Here is a 20962-nt window from a genome sequence, read left to right as displayed (position 1 = left end):
CCATGGACAGACATGCCAGTGTGGAAGTGAAACGCAGAATTGAAAAGGTTGGCCACTGGGCGATCCCTGTCATTGATGCAGACAGAAAGAAGGTGCTCAGCTCCCTCCCTCATCCTGTCTGTGGGACTGTGCTCTTCCCCCTGTTCCTTCCATCCACCATTTTATTCAGGTGCCTGCCTACATTTTGTTCATACCTTGATGAAGGGCTTATGCCTGAAACATTGGTTATAAATCTTTATCTTTGCTACATAAAATACACTGTTTGTTCTGCTGAGTTTCTCCAGCATTGTGTTTTTACTTCAATCACTGCGGCTGCAGTTTTTCGTGTTTTACTCCTAGCAACTGAACTAATGGGTCAACTTCAGGCTGGGCTGCTCCTCCCATTGCTCTCGCTGTCTGAAGTGAGCATCCTACTCCTGAGGGTTCAGCAACAATTTCTAATACCCACAATTCTGCACATCACAGAACTGTACAAGTTATTAGGAAGGGATCCTGCCCCATGTGGATGTTAAGGAGTAAAGTAAAAGGGATATTTAACCATCCCTATCCCTTAAGATGTGCGACATGTCCCTGCAGTTTGCCTTCTACAGTACTATAATGAGATAGTTGGTGTTTAGACATAGAAGTAATAGAACATTAATGAACACAATCATTGAACAGTATCTCCAGTTTTTGAAAAATAGTTGCGTGCCCCTGAGAGGATAGAAAGAAGCCCAGATTAATACCTCAGTGAAATTGGCAGCAGATTTGCAGACCATTAACGCTGCAAGGAACCAGAAGCCAGATTATGCACTCTCAGGTTTCTGCAATGGGACAACAACCTACTGATTCAAGTGGACAATGCAAATCCACATAAATAAGACAGAACTGTGCAATGCCAACATGGTTGGCCATCTCTGAGGATGGATGTTCAGGATAACCAGTGAGTAATCATTTGACAGAGCAAGTTGTTACAATATGGAATGTATTGCCAGAAAAGCCACAGCAAAAGTAGATTCAGCAGTCATTTGAAAAAATAAATTTGATGACTTTTTGTAGAGAAGAAATTTGCAAGGCTGGAGAATTGGATAGCATTTCAGTAATGGACCGAATGATGTTTCTCCTGTAATATTCCATCATATTCTGCACTTTGCCAGTCACCTCCGGATTCTTGCTTACCTTTCTGCTGCAATGCGAGCTGGCGTTTTGCTTCGATGTCTTGGAGAGTAGCAGCCAAGTTCCGTGGTAAACTGCCGGTGCCATTCTGTGTCAGTGTGGGATTCTGGAACGTTAAATAATGCAGATAAAATACTATGTTCCTAATTTATTGAGCAAATACCTTATTCCTGCAGAATAAGTTGAGAGATAATGTGAAACTACTGTACTGTCATTATCACAATTGTTCCCAGGATCATTTGCGTGCTGTGCTTTGGTATGTGAAGTACCCACTAAGCATGATTAACCAAGCCAGTGGATCTCCAGGTCCTTCATACATGTCCATGGTTCTGAACTCTCACACCATAAAGCAGGGACCAGAGATATCCTGAAGCTTAAAATCAAGACTCAATAGACACCTCTCTCACATCTTGTCAAAAAGTTGTTGGTTCAGGGACCACTGCAGCGACTTGAGCACAGTATCCAGCCTGACACTTCGTACAGTGCTGAGGGAGGAGGTGCCATCATATGTCAAGATTCTGCCTGGTCTCTCATGATTAAAAGAGGGAGACTATTTTGAAGAGTAGAACTTTTTCTTTGGTTTTCTCTTTGAGTTTATTCCTGAAGCAACACAATTAAAACCAGAATAATTTGGTTGCTTGGATTTAAATATGTGAATACTGCACACAAGCTGAATGACCAGTGCATCTGTTTGTTTGATAATTTGTTTGAGGGAGTGGTGTTGGAGGGAAGAATTCTTTTATAATTGAGACAAGTTGGTATTTGTACCCAACTGTGAAACAAAGCACAAAACTCTTTGATCTGGAGTTTGAAACACAACAAACTGCACACTCTGTGGTTAACCTGCCAGTCAATCATCCTTTCACCAATTCCTTCTACCTTTGTCGTAAGATTTCGTCCCAGTGTTGAAGCAGTGAATGGTGAGGAGGGGGCAGACCCTGTCTTTGTCCGAGGTAGTGTGCCACACCCATCACTCTCCATTTTGGATCGGTAGACCTGAGGTATGAAGACACAGAGAACAGTAAATCAAGTTGTTGGACCTTCAGATTGCATTGTGATGGAAGTGGTGAACAATTCACTGAAGTTGAGAGAGGAATGTTGGCCAGGAGAACCAGTGGGGCAAGAGAATATTTGGTGTCCATTTGACCTCAATGACAGGATTCAATATGAAGACCTTCTGATCCAGTAAAGAGAGGAGGATCAACTAGTCAGGTATGACACTTTCCAAATTTCTTGTCTCCTCTCCATAAATAGTGGCTTAGATCACAGTGCAGTTTGACAGGCACCAACAACTCACCCATTGAGGTGGCACTCTTCACCAGTAAAATGTGTCAGCACATGTCAGTGAGCCACCTGACCAATGGTGTAGACTTGAACCTGAACTTCAATCATTACAGGACAGAGGAGGCCATACCTAGTCTTACATAGATACCCATTCAATCCCATTCCCTTGCTCCTTTCCTGTAGCCCTATACATTATTGTCCTCACCCAGCCATTCTCAACAGGGACCCTACAGGCCCCCCCATCCCACCCCACCCCCCCGGGCCAAGGCACATTTAAGTAAAAGCCTCTTTTCACCTCATGTAACATCAATATTTTTTAATGCTTTTTATGTAGTCGGTAGGAGAGAAGTATGGAAGAAACCAAAATGACTGCTTCACAGGGAAGGGGAACCGATAAACTTTGGGCAGAGTCCTAGGGGTGGGGTTGGGGGAGGGGGGCGTGGGTGGGACAATAGCTGAAAAAAGGTTGAAAACGGTTGGTTTCCACCACTGTTACAGGGAATAAATTCCAGATCATAACCACACCGTGGTTTAACTTTTCCCTACACTTTTAAATCTATCTGGTCCTTGAACCTTCTCCTAATGAGCATTTAACATTTTAGATCAGCCAGAACCTTGAACAACGCCATTAAATATCCTCTCAACATTCTCAAGTAAAATAACATTTGTGTAACTCTGTGGTTAAAATTCTTCATCCGTGGTAACTTTACTTGACACCACACATGTAAAACTTTCCATGATGTCACTAAACAACTGGACAATTTCTCTAATTTCTTGCTTGGGAATACATAATGTGAGCAGGGACCAGGGTAATCACTGAGGAGAAGTTGAAATTGTGGAGAGGAAGATTTAAAAAAAAATAAGGATTAATTCTGTTTTGGAACCTCTTTGGAACTGACTTGGGACAGGACATTAGAAATGAAGGTGAATCAGATAATCTCTGCAGCAACATCTTCATTGAAATTGATCTCAAACAACAGAGATGACTGCGTTTTGGAATGGGAACCTGCGTTAGCAGCAATCAAGGTGAGAAGTACCAAAACAGTGCTTTTCTCTACTGACTTACCAATATTTTCCTGAATCAGATTATCTCTCAGTGCTTATTTTATTCAAAACATGGAACCTGACATCACAGAACCATTGCACTTGGATCTCCGAAAGTGCGATCCAATTAAACTGTATACATCATCTCACAAATTCAATCTTTTCAGATCCTTGTCCAATTTATTTTTGTAAGTCACTGTTGGAACTGCTTCTATTTTCCTTCAGCCAGTGTGTTGTACATCCTAGTATACCACTGTCTGAAGTAATTCTTCATTTGCCAAACATCTAACATCTACATCAGTTTGCCAGTAGTTTATTTCACCTACATGGATCTTAATTCAATTTGAACATTCTTTAATGCTCTAATAAATGCAGTGTAAAAGTAGAACAATCAGGACAGAGCAGAATTTTCTCAAAAATAAATTATTTATATGTTTCTATAAATACTTGTCCTGGTTTGTCTGAGTGTGTGTGCCATGTCTGGTTGTGTGTCTGCATGCTTTGCACTGAGAATCAGAGAACGCTGTTTCATCAGGTTGTACTTGTACAGAGGATAATAAATTTGACTTGGTTATTGTGAATCTAGGTAGCAAGACCTTACTAGTCATCAGATAATGCAGCCAGCAGAAAATTGTAGAATTCCTTTTGTGCACAAAGGATATGAAAGACAAGTACTCTGATCATCAGTTGGCTGCAGATGGCTGACTTGAGCTTTAATGAGTGTTATCAATTGAGATCTATTTAGTCAGGATACCAAAGGATGTAGAGAAAAGTGAATTAGAACAGAGTTACAGAGCAGCCTTGATCAACAGCACAGAACAATCAAGGGGCAGAAATCTCTTCTCAAATCTAAAATGCTGCATCTCCCCACATAATTCATGCTCCTAAAACATCTGGTCTCTGAAACTGGCGAGTGGAAACAGGAATGCCATTTACCTGAATGGATCTTCGTGCAGAGTGAGTTTTAGCTGGAAGAGGAGGAGGAGAGGAGGAAATTGAAGAAGATGAGGCCTCAAAGTTAGCCTTGATTTCTCGGTACCATCTCTCTAGCTCCAACGTGGAGGCCAACAGCTTGTTGGCAGGCTGCCGCAAAGCATCAAGGGGAGGGAGAGAAGGAGAGAGAAAGACAGAGAGAGTGAAGAGATAAATGGCAGGAAGGTAAGCCAGACAGGAGGGGAGAGATGGGAGAAAGGATAGTGAAAGAGATAGGCAATGATACAATAGGTAGAGAGGGGATAGGAAATCAAATAGAAAAAAAATTGAGAGAAATGAATGGTAAATCAAAAGAAAAATAACATTGCTTTTTGCAGCTTTTTTTTGAGATTATTGTAAACAATAAAGTCACAATGCTTTAAAAGAAAAGAAGTGATGAATTAATTTAGCCCCTTTCCATAAACAGATCAAACTCGAGGATGCCATGTTGAGTAGTATGAATGGCACAGGAGCTCCTGTCTCCATACACTCCAGCTACAATTTTGCAGCACAAGTCTAAACTCCAGGTGCACTGCTCTCTTACAGAGACAGCTACCTTCTAACCCAATGATATTCATGCATGTTCCACAGCCATTTTCACTCATAAGTAATATTTTTAAAATAGTTTTGACTCCATGACTTTTATCAGGGGTTTTACCTTTAATCTTAATTTATTGCATGCACTAGGATTATCATAAATAGTATAAGTTTAGATAAAATGGTGCTTTAAATCTTTTCCACAGTTCAATAAGATCATGGCTGATCTACTATCTCCGGTCCATTTTCCGGACACACCAGTTCACATATCACTCACTAATCTCTTTATCAATAATTCATTCCCTCTTCCTTAACACTTCAGGTTTTTACCCTGAAAAGGTGGATATAACATGGACAAGATATAAGATGCACAAGAAACTGGAGGTACTGGTAGAAAAACACTGGGGACAGCACTTGAGGTCATGATAAAACCTGACCTCTGAAGCTTCTAAACCTCAGAGATAGCAACCCTAGTGCCTTCTAAAGTCTTCTAAAATCCTTATACTTGATGAGTTAGCCTCTTCTTCATTATTAATTCAAGAGATCTGTGCTTTCAAGGCTGCCCATGCCCATATATTTTTGAAAAAGTGGTGAATAGCTGCTGAAGCCCTTGAGGCCTGGTTATATCCATAATGCTGTTGGGGAGGGTGTTCCAGGATTGTAATCCAGTGATGGTGAAGGAATGGCAAGTCAGGATGAGGTCTATGGTTTGTGAAGCAATTTCCTATCCATTGCTCAGTGCGCAGTTCAAAAAATTACAAGGAATACATCTCAATTCTAATTTGCCATCGATTAAGCAAATGTTCAGTAACACTTCATTTTTGTTATTGGAGAGGACAATTTTGCAAACAACAGGAAGTGCCTATAAGAAAAGATAGAGTGGGCTCTAGTTCTTTTGTTTAAGAGAGAGAAGATTAAAGGAGGTCATAATTTTGAAGAGATGTTTTCAATTTTAGAGAAGACCAAAACTAAAGGGCACATATATAAAAGATAATCACCAATGAAGCCAATTAGAAATTCAGAAGAAACTTACCAATGCAGAGTGTTTGGGATTTGTTCCCTTAGTAGTTAAAGTAAGTAGATTAGATGCCTTCAAGGGGAAACTGCACAAGTATATTAAAAGGATTATAGTGATGGAGTTAGAGACAAAAGAAACTGCAGATATTGGAATGATGAACAAACAATGGGAAGATGGAAAGACACCCATTCAAGCAACATCCATGGAGAAAAATGGACAGTCAATGTTTTAGGTTGGGACACTTCATCAACTCTGGGTCTTGCTGAAGGGTTCTGACCTGAAAAGTCGTCAATTCCTTTTCTCCCACAAATGCAGCCTGTCCCACTGAGTTCCTCCAGCATATTTTTTTTTCGGTCTGAAATGTTGACTGATCATTTCTTTCCATGGTTGCTGCCTAACTCATTGAATCCCTCAGCTTCTCATTGTTTGTTCATAGCGAAGGAGTTAGATGGAGAAGAGTGGATCAATCACATTGTCACAGACTCAATGTGATTGTGTACGAGGGATATTCAAACTGAAACTAATTGTTTGAAAGTACAGGAGAAGTTGGTTGTACAGTGGGTGGGAGAGGTTGGTTAGAATGGGAAATTTGCTGAAAATTCATGCACTGGGGAAAAGTAGAGAGAGTTAGTGCTGTCCTCATACCAACCTCAGCTGTAAATAGTGGAGAGGAAGGAGCCAGCAAGGGTGGGGAGCTTTCAGCAGACAGAGTCAGAGAGGCAGTTGCTGCATTAGTGTGGAATGGGAGTGGTGTTGAGCTCTCCGTTGATCTACCGTACAACTCCTTAAGCTGCCCTAGGGTAACGTATTCCTGGGGAGAGCAGCAAAAGAAACCATTGTGGGACAAGAAACAGTTTGTTAGTTAAATAAAAATGATGGTTTCATGAAACAATCAAAAGGCTGAGAAATTTCCATGCTAAGAAGCAGAAAAGAAATTAGAGTTTTGTTTTATAAAATTCCTCCGATTTTCGCAACTAACAACAACTTATTACAGCACCATCTAAAACCAGTTGGAAAATAATTTAGCAAATCTAAACAGATCTTATCAATAGTCACAGAAAAAACAGAATCCATACTGTTTAATAGCCAAGAGTTATACAAGTACAGGATTTCTGACAGTGAATCTTTGGAACTCTTACCCCAAAAAACAAAATGAGCCACTGAGTATATATAGACACAGATTTTTTTGATATCAAGGGAATCAAGGGATCTGGGGTAGGGCAAGTCAGTGGCACTGAAGTAAATGATCAGCCCTGATAATAATGAATGGCAGAGTAGACACAAAGTGCAAATGAGACAAAGATAGGAGGTGTTTTGGACAACGAGGAAGGCTTTCAAAGCTTACAGTGCTCTCTGGATCAGCTGGAAAAATGAGCTGAAAAATGGCAGACAGAATTTAATACAGACAAGTGCGAGGTGTTGCATTTTGGAAGGACAAACCCAGAAAGGATGTACATGATAAGTGGTTGGACACTGAGGCACATGCTAGAATAGAGGGATCTGGGAATACAGATACATAATTCCCTGAAAGTGGTGTCACAGGTAGATAGGGTTGCAAAAAGAGTTTTGGCTTATTGGCCTTCATAAATCAAACTATTGAGTATAGGAGTTTGATTTTTAAAAAATGAAATTTTTTAATTTAAATTTAATCATACAGTACAGTAACAGGCCATTTTGGCCCCACAAGTCCATGCTGCCCAATTTACATCCCATTAACCTAAACCCCAGTATGTTTTTGAATGGTGGGAGGAAACTGGAGCCCCAGAGAAAACCCATGCAGACACAGGAGAACATACAAACTCCTTACAGACAGCATGGGATTTGAACCCAGGTCAGGTCATGATCATTGGCGCTGTAAAGGCGTTGCACTAACCGCGACATCAACCGTGCCTCCTGCAAGAATGTTATGGCAAAATTGTTCATGACATTAGTGAGGCCAAATTTGGAGTATTGTGTGCAGTTTTGGTCACCAAACTACAGGAAAGATATCAACAAAATTGAAAGAATGCAGAGAAGATTTACTAGGATGTTGCCTGGATTTCAGGAAATAAGTTACAGGGAAAGGTTAAACAGGTTAGGACTTTATTCCCTGGTGTGTAGAAGAATGAGGGGATGTTTGATAGAGGTATTTAAAATTATGAGGGATTTAGACAGAGTAAATGTAGGTAGACTTTTTCCACTGAGCATAGGTGAGATGCAATTCAGAGGACATGTTAAGAGTGAAAGGGGAAAAGTTGAGACGGAACATTAGGGGGCACTTCTTCATGCAGAGAGTGGTGCGACTGTGGAGCGAGCTGCCAGCTGAAGTGGTGAATGTAGGCTCGATTTTAATTTTTAAGAAGAATTTGGACAGGTACAAGGATTGGAGGGGTATAGAGGACTATGGTCGGGGTTTAGGTCAATGGGATTAGGGAGAATAATAATTCGGCATGGACTAAGATAGTCAAAGGGCCTGTTTCTGCGCTGTAATATTCTATGGTTCCAATGTGCCAAATGGCCTACTCCTGCTTCTACTTTTCTACGATGTTTTCAGTTTTCAGGATTTGGTGGAAGGCCAATATTTATTGCCACCTTCATCTGGTTGGTTGCATGCATCTAGGAGCTTACAGGAGACAATTATCTAAGAGTTTAGATACAAGGGGTAAAATATGGATAGCAGGACAATGGGTAGCAAAGTAATGAAACACAGAATGACAAAAAGTTCCCAAAAAATAAATTCATTCTTGGAGATCTGACACTGTCTTTCAAGTTCAGGGGTGCCTGAATTGTAATCTTCTGATTGTAATCAATTATGTGATTATTCAGAAGCTTCAGAAGGAAAATAAAGCTCACCACCCAACCATGGAGGCTGTTGAGAAAAGTGAAGTCTTGGATGCAGGAAAATTTAGATGCACAGAATTGGATTCAGAAAGGCTCTCTCATCATTTTAAGAGGGTTACACTGGAAAAGTTGGACCAAAAGGTTTGTTCCTGTGCACATGACCAAGTTCCAATGGGCAACTGCATGAGGTTTTCCTCAGTGGTGCATCCTTCCCATTACAACATGACCAAATATTTTAACATATTGTACAAGAAAGCTAAAACACAAAATTGCTTGCACGTAGTTGTGCACAATTCTTTCTGGCATCTCCACATGATGTCTCTTCTGTAAATGTCTGAAATTTAGTTCACTAACTCTTTTACCAATCAGCTTTAAGACTTCACTAAAATTGTACTAAATTCTTGACTCACCAAGAATTATAATAAAGCATACTGGGATTTCTAATCAGTGATAACAGAATAAACTATGAATAATCCATAGACTTACTACCAAAGGATTTCAAATAGAAATTAAATCATCCTTTGTGCTTCTTAATAAGTACTCAAACAATAAACAGTGCAAAATTTCCAAAATAACTAGATTATTTTTATGACCTTTTCTTTTGAATCATATTCCTGGTTCAAATGAACTTTATTGTGTCAACAGAGGTTAATTCATATTTCTGCATGTGGTTAAGGACAGAAAGCCAAATGTTCCATGTGTTTAAAGTGACAGTGCTAGATTAATTTGGTTCCCTCTTCTAAACTTTGTATTTTTTTTGTGTTCCTCAAAATGAGTGATGCCAATGCAAAGATGAAGAACATTGGTCATTCAATGCGTCCATTGATTTCTTTATGGTCAGGTGTCGCATGTGCAACTTGATCCTTTCTCCTCTACTCCACCCCTCAAGTCCAGCTTCTGGTGCAGGAAGCAGGACATCTTTGTTTGAAGTGCCAGCCTTCTGCATTCTAATGACTGTGAAGTCATGCTTTTGAACTGAATAGGTGCATCAAATCACATGCACCAATTGGACTCTAATCCCATTTTGTTCTTTCAATATTTGCCTCAGGTTCTACCACTCCTCTATATATATTAGGCTCAATCTAGAGTGACCACTTAACTCACCAAAACTCTCATTTTGAGATATAGCAAGAAACCAGTGGAGCCAGAGGAAACAAAACAGTTGCAGAGTGCAACTGAATAATTGCATAATCAATCACATAATTGATTACAATCAGAAGATTACAATTCAGGCACCCCTGAACTTGAAAGACAGTGTCAGATCTCCAAGAATGAATTTATTTTTTGGGAACTTTTGTGAATTCCACTTGTATTGCACCAGACTGGAGGTGTGAGCCAGTGCCTCCATGAGCTGAACCATGGAGCTGCATTGAGTGGCATTGAAGATTATTAATCAAAAGGTAAATGCTCAATCGTTAGACACTTAACAAAAGAGCTGCAAACAGGTCATGCAGAGAGGCAGCTAATTAGTACCAAGGACAATAATAACAGAGCGGGATGGCAAGCAAGTACCTCGTGGGCTGATGGAGGTACAGTAAGAGGCAGAGAACGCAGTGGAGAAGCAGAGAATGCAGCATCAGTGCCTGTGCCATATATGTCACTGTAGAACTTAAACACGTCAGCCAACTTCATATATTCCTAAAATAAGAGCAATGTTTAGCAAAGAGACAGAGAAAAAAAACCAAAGATTAGAACAATAGTATAGAACAAGGATTTGCTGCTTCTAATCCATGACACAATCAAAGAGAAAGAAACCTCAATCATTTTAGCCAAGATAATTCAGAAACAAATGTGAAAAAAATCATCAACAGAGCTGAGGTAGAGTATGTTGTTTAATTTATAATGGCTTGGTTTTTTTTAACTAGGAAAACAATTCTCCATTTAGGAAGAATTACATCATGACTGACCTTTTCTTTCCCTGAAAGTTCTGACTTTATTCATTATGACCATTAGGGAAAACATTAAATTAGGGATAATTTCATATAAAATAAAAAATTTTGCATTGACACAATCAGTTGATCTCAGGTTTGAAAAAGAAGTAATTTTAGGATGGAAGAATTGATCAGTTCAGGAACGGAGAAAGGCAAGGCACCATTGCTAATGGCAGGTCCAAGGCAATCAGGATGTGCTGTGCAAGAGACTAGACTTGAAGCTCAGTGTGATCAGAGTTTTGAAAGCAGGAAGCTACGGAGATCAGAATGGGCAAAGACAATACAGGGCTTCAGAGCAATGAAGGGGATTTAAAATGATTTATTTTAATTGATTTGAACTTTAAATAAAAAGAGAACACATCATATCTTAAATGATGGAACTTCACATGGGTCTGAATAATGTGAGTGTAGAATAATGCAAAGTATTTCTACAAAGAACCTCTCAAGGGTTGAACCCTACTCTCTATTACCATCTGGTGCTGCCAGCTATAAATGTGCAGTGATTGGACAAAGCAGTTATTCGCATCAAATGCAAAACCTTTTACTGTTGATCAGCTCACAGTAGAGAAGACAGTTAATTTGGGGAGACCTTGGAGAATGGATGCTGATCTTTCATGATTCTAACCAGAGTGTGAATGTAACAGAGATTGACAAGTTGGAGACCTTCATTTCTGATGAAAAGCAGCTTTATGTGAAAATATGTTGTGTCATATCCCATGAGCCCACAGTAGCTGGCTTAAATTGGGTTTCGATCGATAGATGGTGGTCTGGGAAAATGAAGATAATGTAATGTATATCTTTATATAATTATTGCTTGAAATAAGAGCTTGGCTTTTACTGCAAATCCTAAGTAGAAGATGGTGATAAGAAACCTTCCTGGATTCCTGGAGACAGTGTGGTGAAGATGCTCTCACTTTGCTACATTAGAGAAGTTGCAGGGTTATGATAGGGACCATAAAGGCATTGCAAGTACTTTAGCAAAGTCAGTGCTTCTATCTTGCTGATGCTCCTGAGCTTCTGGATGATGCAGGGGTTGCTGAAGAAACTATACCCAGTTTCTGCAGCAAATCCTAGTGGACACATACATTGTAGAATCTGCACTCTATGAATGCAAGGACTGAACATTTAATGCAATTGACTGGACTGCTGTTGAGGCAATGTAGGACAAAGTTTTACTTGTAAATAATCACTGAATGTATTCCAGAATGTTTGCTGAGACAGGTGGGTCTTTATCCTTCATCTAACTCATGTTCTACTTATCCAGAGAATGATGTGGCAGCTTAGACAGACTCATTCATAGACAACACACACACTCCAGGCAGAGGTTGGCTTTGTGGAAATAGCAAGACGTTGGAATGGCTACCTCTACCCACACATGCAGGAAGCCTATCCTAACTCTTGGAACAACATTTCGAATCACCAATGCAAAATATTCCTGAGTTCAACCATAGATTTTTATTTCTATCTTAAGTGCCGTATTCTACTGTGATTTCCCAATTTATGCCAACACAGATATAAGTTATCACACGTCCTTGTGAGTAGATCACCAGTTTCCAGAAATGGATCAACCCACAGAGACAATCTAAAGCTGCCATGACTGAGGTTTCAAGCCCTTGAAATCAATGTTCAAACACATTGCATAACCTTTATGCAGGAAGCTTTTAGCAGACTCATAATGTGAGCACCATAATGAACATGGGAAAATTTCTTAAAGCAAATCCATAGCATGCAGTAACTGTTAGTGCTGTTACCTCCTGTATCTTGGGGTACGATGGGGTGGAAGGAGAGGGGAATAGAGAAGCTGCTTTTCCTGGGAAGCAATGCTGGTATTTAGTCTCCTCTAACATGTCGCTAGGCTCTGTGATACGAAGGACTTCCTGTTCAAAGGGCAAAGGTTGAAGCAGTGTTGCGATAAATCAACATGGCATGTGTGTAACAAGCATAATTCAGAATATTCCACTAGAGGACCAAACACTTCATTAGATCCTGACAGAGTTTATAAAGAGTTCTTACTGATTCAATAAAATACCTAGGACTAAATATCTATTGTTGCAAACTTCTAGTATTAGTTTCGCTCCTGAAGTGTCTCGTGGTATTTGCTGCCCTCCTTAATCCTTTCCATATTGGAAGGTCGGTGGCCTTTCTAAATCTGAAGGACCCCAATGTCTCATCATTTCGAGAAAGGACAATGAGGAGGTATGGGAATTGATGAAAGATCAGGCAGGACAGTGGCAATGAGGGAAGGGACTGAAGGAAAGAAGAGAGGTATAGGTGATGGAAACAGGGAAAAGGAGAGGATTTGCAGGAAGAAAAAGGAAAGGAGGCACAACATGGTGAAGCAGGACTGGAGGTGGAGAGAAGGGATATGATGAAGTAGGAAAGGAGAAAGAGGAGAGGTAGAAGAGGAAATAGGAAAGGAATAATATGGAGGAACGAAGAGAGGGAGATGTTTGAAGAAATTAACTTTTCATTCCTAGGGCTGTATTAGGCAAGGAAATGTGCAAAATAACCTGAGATTTTGAATTGAAGCCTTATGATCTACTTGGCACAGTACCACACCTTGAGGTGCAACAACTGACTGAACTATTTTGTCACTTTACTCAAGAGTTCAGACTCTTTCATTTCTGTTCTAATGTTTTTATGTTCACAAATGAACTGAAGTTCAGAGGAATCTTGACAGTAACCTATTTACGCATCACTCAGAGAGTGGTAAGAGGGTAGAAGCTAGATAAACACGTGGAAGAAAGGAAAGAGAGGTTAGGATGATAGAATGAACTAAATGGAAGATAGATACTGACATGGATTGGCTTGATTTTAGAAATGCCTGTAGAGTACTGTAGTGCACATGGAGTATTGCCTTCCAGGAACAAACTCATCCCATCGACAATCGTACAGTGCAGAGTGGGGCCATTCAGTCCATAATAGTTATGATGTTTGATACTGCCCAATTAGGTACTCAAAAATTTGGCACAGGGTTCCAGAAATTATAAAAATACATTAAGATTTGTCCTCAGCTACAACTGTGTTTGTAAATACATGAATCCCCATAGATAGGCAGAACTTTATATAAATGTGGTCAGCGTTATCATTTAGCAAAGGGCCTTTATTTATTGTGTTAGGCCTAATTTATGCAGCCAAATTGTAACATTTTCCTGCATAGTTAAGAATTATTTTACAAAAACACAATGTAGTCAAGGATCCTTTTAATTGCAAGCTCTGCCTCAGTGGGGATGTTTTTAAAAGGCATAAAGTCGCATTGCAAAAAGGCACAAAATTAACTTCATGTCCATGCCACTCATTCCCATTAAAGGGCAACAAATGAGGCTACTCTATCTTTGCACTGAATAGCTATTGAATGACAATGCAATGTACCAATCCCATCCCTTAATTACTGCAATCCATTGAGTCCAATCAAATTTTCACATTCTCACTTTCTGAAACAAATGTCAGTTTTGCCAGAAATCACTCTTGAGTATTCAATAGAATTCCTGACCATGCATCAACATGGAGAATTAATTTTTGAGGAGACTTGGCTTACGCTCAGATGTAGACAGTGCGAATCTGAATACAGATGATCAAATATTATATTTAACATTTCCCACAGCTCCAACATTGCTTTAGATTCAGGAATTTGGGGCTAACAGGCCAATTTGTTCACTGATTATTACACAAGGTGATGTCGAAAATAACACTCAGGTCATGTTAGAAAAATATGCAAACCTCTGTAGGTTTGACACAACTATAAACTCATATTGGTGTAAAACATTAAAGTCTCCAAATACAATGAGTGAAGTAAAAATATAATGCTGAAGAAACTCAGCAGGTCAAACTGTACTTTATATAGCAAGGACTATCTCTCTTATCTCTTCTCCATTCCAGTCTTTTTTTCTTCAGCTCTCCACCCCTTCTCTCTCCATTCACAGAGCCATCCTTCCTCCCCTCATTTTCTGTTGTGTCCTCCCTTCCTTAACCACCTATTACCTCCTGCTTGTGGGACTGTGCTCCTCTCCCCCCCCCCCGCCATCATTTTGTTCGGGCCCCTGTCCACATTTTGTTCATACATTGATGAAGGGCTCAAGCCTGAAATGTTGGTTATGTATAAATACATATAAAGGACACTGTTTGACTTGCTGAGTTTCTCCAGCATTGTGTTTTTACTCATACTGGTACTGCATCTTTCATACAGAAAGATATCTCAAGCAATATTTTATACCAAGCCACATAAAGAAATATTACAGCAGATGGGAAAATCTTGGTTCAACAGAATATCTTAAAAAATGGAAAAAAAAAGTGAGTCAGAGATTTGGGGAGGGAAACATGGCTGCCAGCAGGTGAAAAATTATAACACTGGACAACAATTTTTTTTTTCCAAAAGGTTTGCTTTGTGATAGACAGCTTCAAGCTGAACACAAGATAATTTCAGATTTGCTGTATCATGTAGGAACACATGAGTTATTCTACAAAATGGGACAAGGAGCCATTGCAAAGGCTCTGACTAAGAAAGGCACATAAAGATGGAAAATCATTGGAAGGAGAGTTACGATGGAAAAATAACTCCAAATAAATTTCAACTGAAGGGGATTGACCAAGGAAAGTTTCAATTTAGAAGGAATGAAAAGACCAAGGGTTTGGCCCTTTAACAAGCCCTATAGAGCACTGTATCACCCTATCGCATTATGTAAGAACAGTTGCTCTCCTGTTACTGAGTGTGAAAACATTTGGCAAGTTTATACTTGATAACAGTCTCTGTACATACTGTTAATATCTGATTTCCAGGAATCAATAAAAAAGTAACCATGGTAACAGAGATTGTTTCACCTCTTTCAATGCTGTCGAACCTTTGGAGAAGGTTTTTCCCCCAGTCACTATGAAATAGTTTTTTTCCAAACTGGCCAGTTTGTCTTTTTCCTAAAAAAGGAAGATATTTGCAAATTAGAAAAATAATTGGAGTTGCACTTCAGGATATTACAAAATCCAAGATAGGATTCACAGGTGATTTAAGAATGACAGGTCATGGGCTGTGGCAAAGGTTGGAGTGATGCCCAGGGGCGCCTCTGCTCTCCAAATGTTGGCTCTCCTGCTCTGAAGTCTACACATACATTGGAGCACAGATAAAAAGACCTTTTTGTCCATCTTGCCTCACTCCTTCATCTCTGCTTCACCTGGATGCCCTTTGATCCTGTCCGCATCCCAAGAAACTGGTGTTATCTGAGCAAAATGCAAAACTGAAAGGGGCCAAGGTGGTAGCCCATTGGTACAGCTCAGACGGCATGTAAAATCACTGAGGACCCCTTCCACCCTGCACACAGCATCATTCAGCTCCTCCTACCAGGGGAGAGATCCAGGAGTGTCAGAGCCAGCACCACCAAGCTGAAGAACAGCTTCTTCCCATGTGAAGTGAGAATACTGAACGACCAAAGGAACTGCTCAGACTAACCATGCTAGACTCTCATATTCACAAAACACAATCTATTTATTTATTTATTTGTATATATGAGTACTTGTCCTACATCCATTTTGTTTGTCTGCTTGTTTTGCACTGAGGACTGGAGAACTCTGTTTCATTGGGTTACCACAATACCATCTGCACAACCAGATGATGATAACTTTGACTTGACTAATATTGACTCTTACCCTATAACTTGGGAATATTTTACACAGCATCAGAACACGCCCAGATAAAGAATGTAGATATTGTTACCTTCTGAAGCATTTGTACCATTGCGATTTTCTCCCTGTTTAGTCTCTCACACTCCTGAATGGCTTGATAACGAATTTGATTGGCTTGGTTCTCTAAAGCAGAAACCTTGTCCTGTGGAGTAAAGGTAACGTTTGAGTGCAAAATCCACAGTGATCCAAAGTATCGCCAAGGAAATGTTCTGTTGGGTGAGTTGCCAAATAGGGATCCCATATGCCCCGTTCAGATGAATGTAAACAAAACCCTGGCCATGTTTCTGAGGAGTACAGAGGAGTTTCACTTGGTACATACAAGGCAAATCCTTCAATACTTAATTGCATTGTTTGCTGGATCCTGTTGTGCAAATTGCCTGCTGTGTTTTGCTCTTATTCCAACAGCAACCTAGGAGGGTTTTAACATACACCAAGCTCACGGTGGTGCATTTGATGTGTACCTTTCTCCGCATGGCACTGCGTTGGTACTCAGCCTTGTCCTGCTGAAGCTGCTGACTAACAGTCTCCCGCTCCTCCTCCAGGCGACTTTCCTTTTCCAGCTGCTGAAACTCCAGGTCCTCAAACAGTTTGGCCTCAGATTCGAGCGCTTCTGCTTCCTAAGACAAGCCAGGAGAGGTCCATCGTAAGTGGCAGAGGGGAAAGACAATGCACACTTCCTATACTCCGACCTGGTGAAGACCCTCCCAACATTCGCGCCGGACAGCGGCAGAGGATGCAAAGAGCTCAACCACACGACCTTGCCTGAAATCTCACAGCCTCAAAATCTATCAGGACATTTATTTCAAGGCATCTAATGCTTCAAAGTAGACCTCCGAAAGCTGCAAAATATCAATGCTTGCTGCATGTTGTTAATGGAAAAGTTCATTGTAATTTAAAAAGCAGAAGTTTAAAGCATTTCATTAAATTTAGTTAAATGCAGTGAAATCAAACTTAATGAACAAAACTTATGTACAATCCACATCTGATCATGCATTCCAAGCTTTCTGAGTTTTAGATTTTGTAGGGACGACTGCAAATACCTTACTAAACAGTTCTGATTCCAGGACTCCTAATTGTCTCTTTACAGTGACATTAGTATCTGGAATCAGTCAGTGTGCAGGGACAGAGAGGTCATACGATCCACAGGGAGGGGAAGCCAATGAGGAAAGTAAAAACTGACCCTTTTGAGGTGTTCCTGTAACTGCTCTCTCAGTGACTCAGGGCAGTTATCAAGCTGGCTCTTCAACTCATGGCAAAGCGATTGAAGTCTCTCTACTTCTTTTTTCTCTGCATCAAGCTTTACCCTTTCCTGAATTTGAAAACAAAAACAAAAAAAAAGAGAAAAAAAAACACACTTCTCAAATCCACGCCATGCAGAAGCCTAAAGATTAGAATAGTGATATAGCCATAGAAGATTGGAATGAAGACTGGGGTTCTAGGAGGTTTGAGGGCAAGTTTAGGGAAGAGGCCTGAGAATAGGATGCAAAATTGATATTCATTGAGTTTTTCTTCTGTGGAAAGACTTTTCTTAAGTTTTGGGAGCAAGAGCCTAATAAGGGAAGGAAGATGAGGCTATTCAGTCAATCAAGCCTATGCCAGTATTTTGGAACATCCATCTATTTAGTCTCACTTCTCACCTGCTTTCTCACGCCACTTCAGATATTGACTTCAACTAGTTTTCTAATCACAATAACATTTACCCAATTTGCATTTTCATAAACATTGTAAATTATCTATTGTTTCTTCTTTCAATGCTTTGTGATGTGTGATATTAATAACCTCTCAGTGGACCAAATCATTGTGTGAACTGCTTGGAAAAATAATAATGAAAATTTATCAATGCCAGTGATTCTTCAATCAATGCATTTGAATAAAAGTTCTGAATAAGATAGAGAGGATTTCATTCAAACACATGGCATGCTTGTAACTAAACTGCAGGTCACCACAGAACTGTTTAAAAACAAAGTACCTCAACTACGATTTCACATCCACCTGAACATATCTTTTCATTTGAAGAGTGTTGAGCTGAAAAGTTTGATTTCCCTTATTCTGTATTTTCAGAAGGGAATATTCTAGAATTAGCCATTCCTATGTATCGAACTTTAGCAGTTTGCTGAAAAGTTAACATCGAATGGGGTGGCACGGATGGTGTAGCAGTTAGCACAACGCCTTTACAGCACCAACAATCAGGAGCTGAGTTAGAATCCCGCGCTCTCTGAAAGGAGTTTGGATGTTCTCTCCGTGTCTGCGTGGGTTTCCTCTGGGGGCTCTGGTTTCCTCCCACTGTTCAAAACATTCCAGGGGGTATAGGTTAATTGGGTGTAAACTGGGCAGCATGGGCTCGTGGGCCGAAATGGCCTGTTACCATGCTGTCTAAATTTTTAAAAATTCAAACAGAAGCAGTCATTTGGTCTGGCTCAATTTGATCTCTCCAAATTCTTCCATTACCAAATTATACCATGCTTCCATTTCTTTGCTGAATGTTTCATCCAAGCTGGAACCATTCAGTTCACTGGTTACTCTCTGCATTCCAAACCTCACAAATACATAACATGCAAGCAGTAAGGTTGGAAATCTAGGCTCTCCAAATCCAAGAATATCCCATCTACTTTTTTGCTTGCTTACCTCTTCGAGGAGATTCCACTGTTTGTAAATCATCAAGTAGGTGAGGCAGACCAATGGTCCAGTTGCCCCCCATCATTGTTTCATTATACTATATAGTACCAGAAGCTTTTGTTATAACAAGATAGGACTTGGACATTCTTATTCTTTTCTTCCTTGCTGCCTATAATCTGTAGCATAGAAACTGGCCATCTATATTGTGTTAGTTCCCCACACAAACCCTCTCCCAGCTTACTTTATCTCACACTGCCTGTGTGTCCACCCTCACATATGGCCTGAAGCAGCTGCCCTTGATGAGTGAATGCAAGGCCCTTCAATTATTCCATGTGATGATGATAATTATTGGACTTATTTGTGAATACCTTTTATTTTCCTTACATTGGAAGTATCTTCTCCACGTCTATCCTTTCATATTTCTACCATTTCTACATTATCCCTGTCACTTAAACCAGGCTCTTCATAAGATGCTTTACAGGAAGGGGACAAACCAAGAACAGTGCTGATCGTCTGCCACTGGTGTTTCCAGAGGCTTTTCCAGTCCCTCCCAACCTGTTACCAGCATGTGAATAACCAATATAGTAGATAGGTGGTACATTTTCACAATTCTTTTCTTTAAATAGCCATAAGGATCATCTTCAGAACTGAAAATCCCAGTATAGGTCCGTTGAATTGTGTCCCAGCAAGAGGCAGCAAAGAAAGGTAGGAACCTGAGAAAACAATTCTCCAAAGTGGTATGGATTTGGCTCTATAATTATTGCACACAGAGGACATTTACCCCTTTTATAGCCTGACCAACTGTCTGAAAGATTCCTTCCATCCTAGTCCCTCCACTGCAACCTAACTTCATATTAACTCTCCTTTCTAAATCCTGAATTTGTACAAGCAAAGGCCTCTCAGCCAGTGAATGAGAAGGGCAGAAGCACTACCCAAGTGTCGCACAGGATGGACTTCTCTCAATGCCCTAATTTCACAAAGTGGAGAAAATGCTGAGATCTTGCAGTGAACAGGGATCTTGGATTGTAAACATGAGGAGACACATCATGGTCCGATTTCAGGCCTCTTGCATATTCACCTCTGATCTAAATATCTCATTCACCTGCTTTAATTCCTCATTATTTCTCTTTCTCTACATAGCTGTGACTTCTCCCAGCACCTTTGGACTCATAGAATCTTTGCCTTCCTTTACCCTGCCTTTGATGGTTGCCTTCAGATTCCAGCTCTGGAATTCTCTCTCTGAATTCGTCTGCTTCCCTTTTTCCTGTCACCCCTCATTGAAATCAATTTGTCAGTTAGTTTGGAGTTGTCCCTGGTGACTATTGCATTGCTCTATTCTCTGATTGGGATGTATTCTTGTGACTTTATTCAAGGCTGCTTCATTAGATTCTCATGAAATACGCTACAGTTGTTGTAAGACTGTGGCACTCCAACTTTATACTCTAAAGGGAACTAGGGATAGTGGTGCTGTGGTGCTCAGAACCGCACCAAGAGCTTATCCTCAATTATGTTGAAATATTTGAAAATTAGACACTCACAACCACTGCACTGCCAGATATTCCAGCTTCAGCTGTGCCATAAACAATCCCACTTTGGACTTGTATGGCTATGTAGGCATTACATGTTGGCATGTGCACTGCATGTGCGAAATATCTTCTCTACCACAATGACTACCACTGCTGATGGAGTCTTTTTAGAGAGGTGTTGAGTCCATTGTGTTTGGTTTGACTTTAATTCCTAATGATTATCATGTGTTAAGAGTAGAGAACTGATCTGGTCACTGCATGAAGGATGCTAACTTTAATGCTACATGTTTTTAGCCACTTTGATTGAGTCAACACTCTTGCCACTACCCAAGTGTTTCTTGCATCAACTGGGAAGAATAGATGCCTGTTTCTCTCCCATCCATTAATAC

The 20962-nt window shown here is 40.2% G+C and overlaps 1 protein-coding gene across 18 annotated transcripts in view; it reads right to left on the bottom strand.

The window, feature by feature from the left end:
• Window positions 1-20962, bottom strand: part of phldb1b (pleckstrin homology-like domain, family B, member 1b) — a 293495-nt gene that overhangs the window by 46374 nt on the left and 226159 nt on the right. For 12 of the 18 annotated variants that reach the window (XR_011343351.1, XM_069894724.1, XM_069894725.1 and 9 more), the window contains 8 exons: window positions 17612-17740; window positions 16893-17048; window positions 16463-16573; window positions 15580-15669; window positions 12513-12638; window positions 6660-6821; window positions 2035-2151; window positions 1159-1261 (listed from right to left, as the gene is read on the bottom strand). Coding sequence is in view for 17 of the 18 variants with exons in the window: in XM_069894724.1 (XP_069750825.1) it covers window positions 1159-1261; window positions 2035-2151; window positions 6660-6821; window positions 12513-12638; window positions 15580-15669; window positions 16463-16573; window positions 16893-17048; window positions 17612-17740 (994 nt within the window). In the remaining variant the exon portion in view is untranslated. The remainder of the gene's footprint in view (window positions 1-1158; window positions 1262-2034; window positions 2152-6659; window positions 6822-12512; window positions 12639-15579; window positions 15670-16462; window positions 16574-16892; window positions 17049-17611; window positions 17741-20962) is intronic. The other 6 variants (XM_069894737.1, XM_069894741.1, XM_069894733.1 and 3 more) reach the window with 5 other exon arrangements.

The sequence above is a fragment of the Narcine bancroftii genome, chromosome 8, assembly GCF_036971445.1.
Source record: "Narcine bancroftii isolate sNarBan1 chromosome 8, sNarBan1.hap1, whole genome shotgun sequence".
NCBI classification, from domain to species: Eukaryota; Metazoa; Chordata; class Chondrichthyes; order Torpediniformes; family Narcinidae; genus Narcine; species Narcine bancroftii.
The sequence above is the reverse complement of the archived record's forward strand: the minus strand, read 5'-3'. Positions and strand labels throughout refer to the sequence as shown.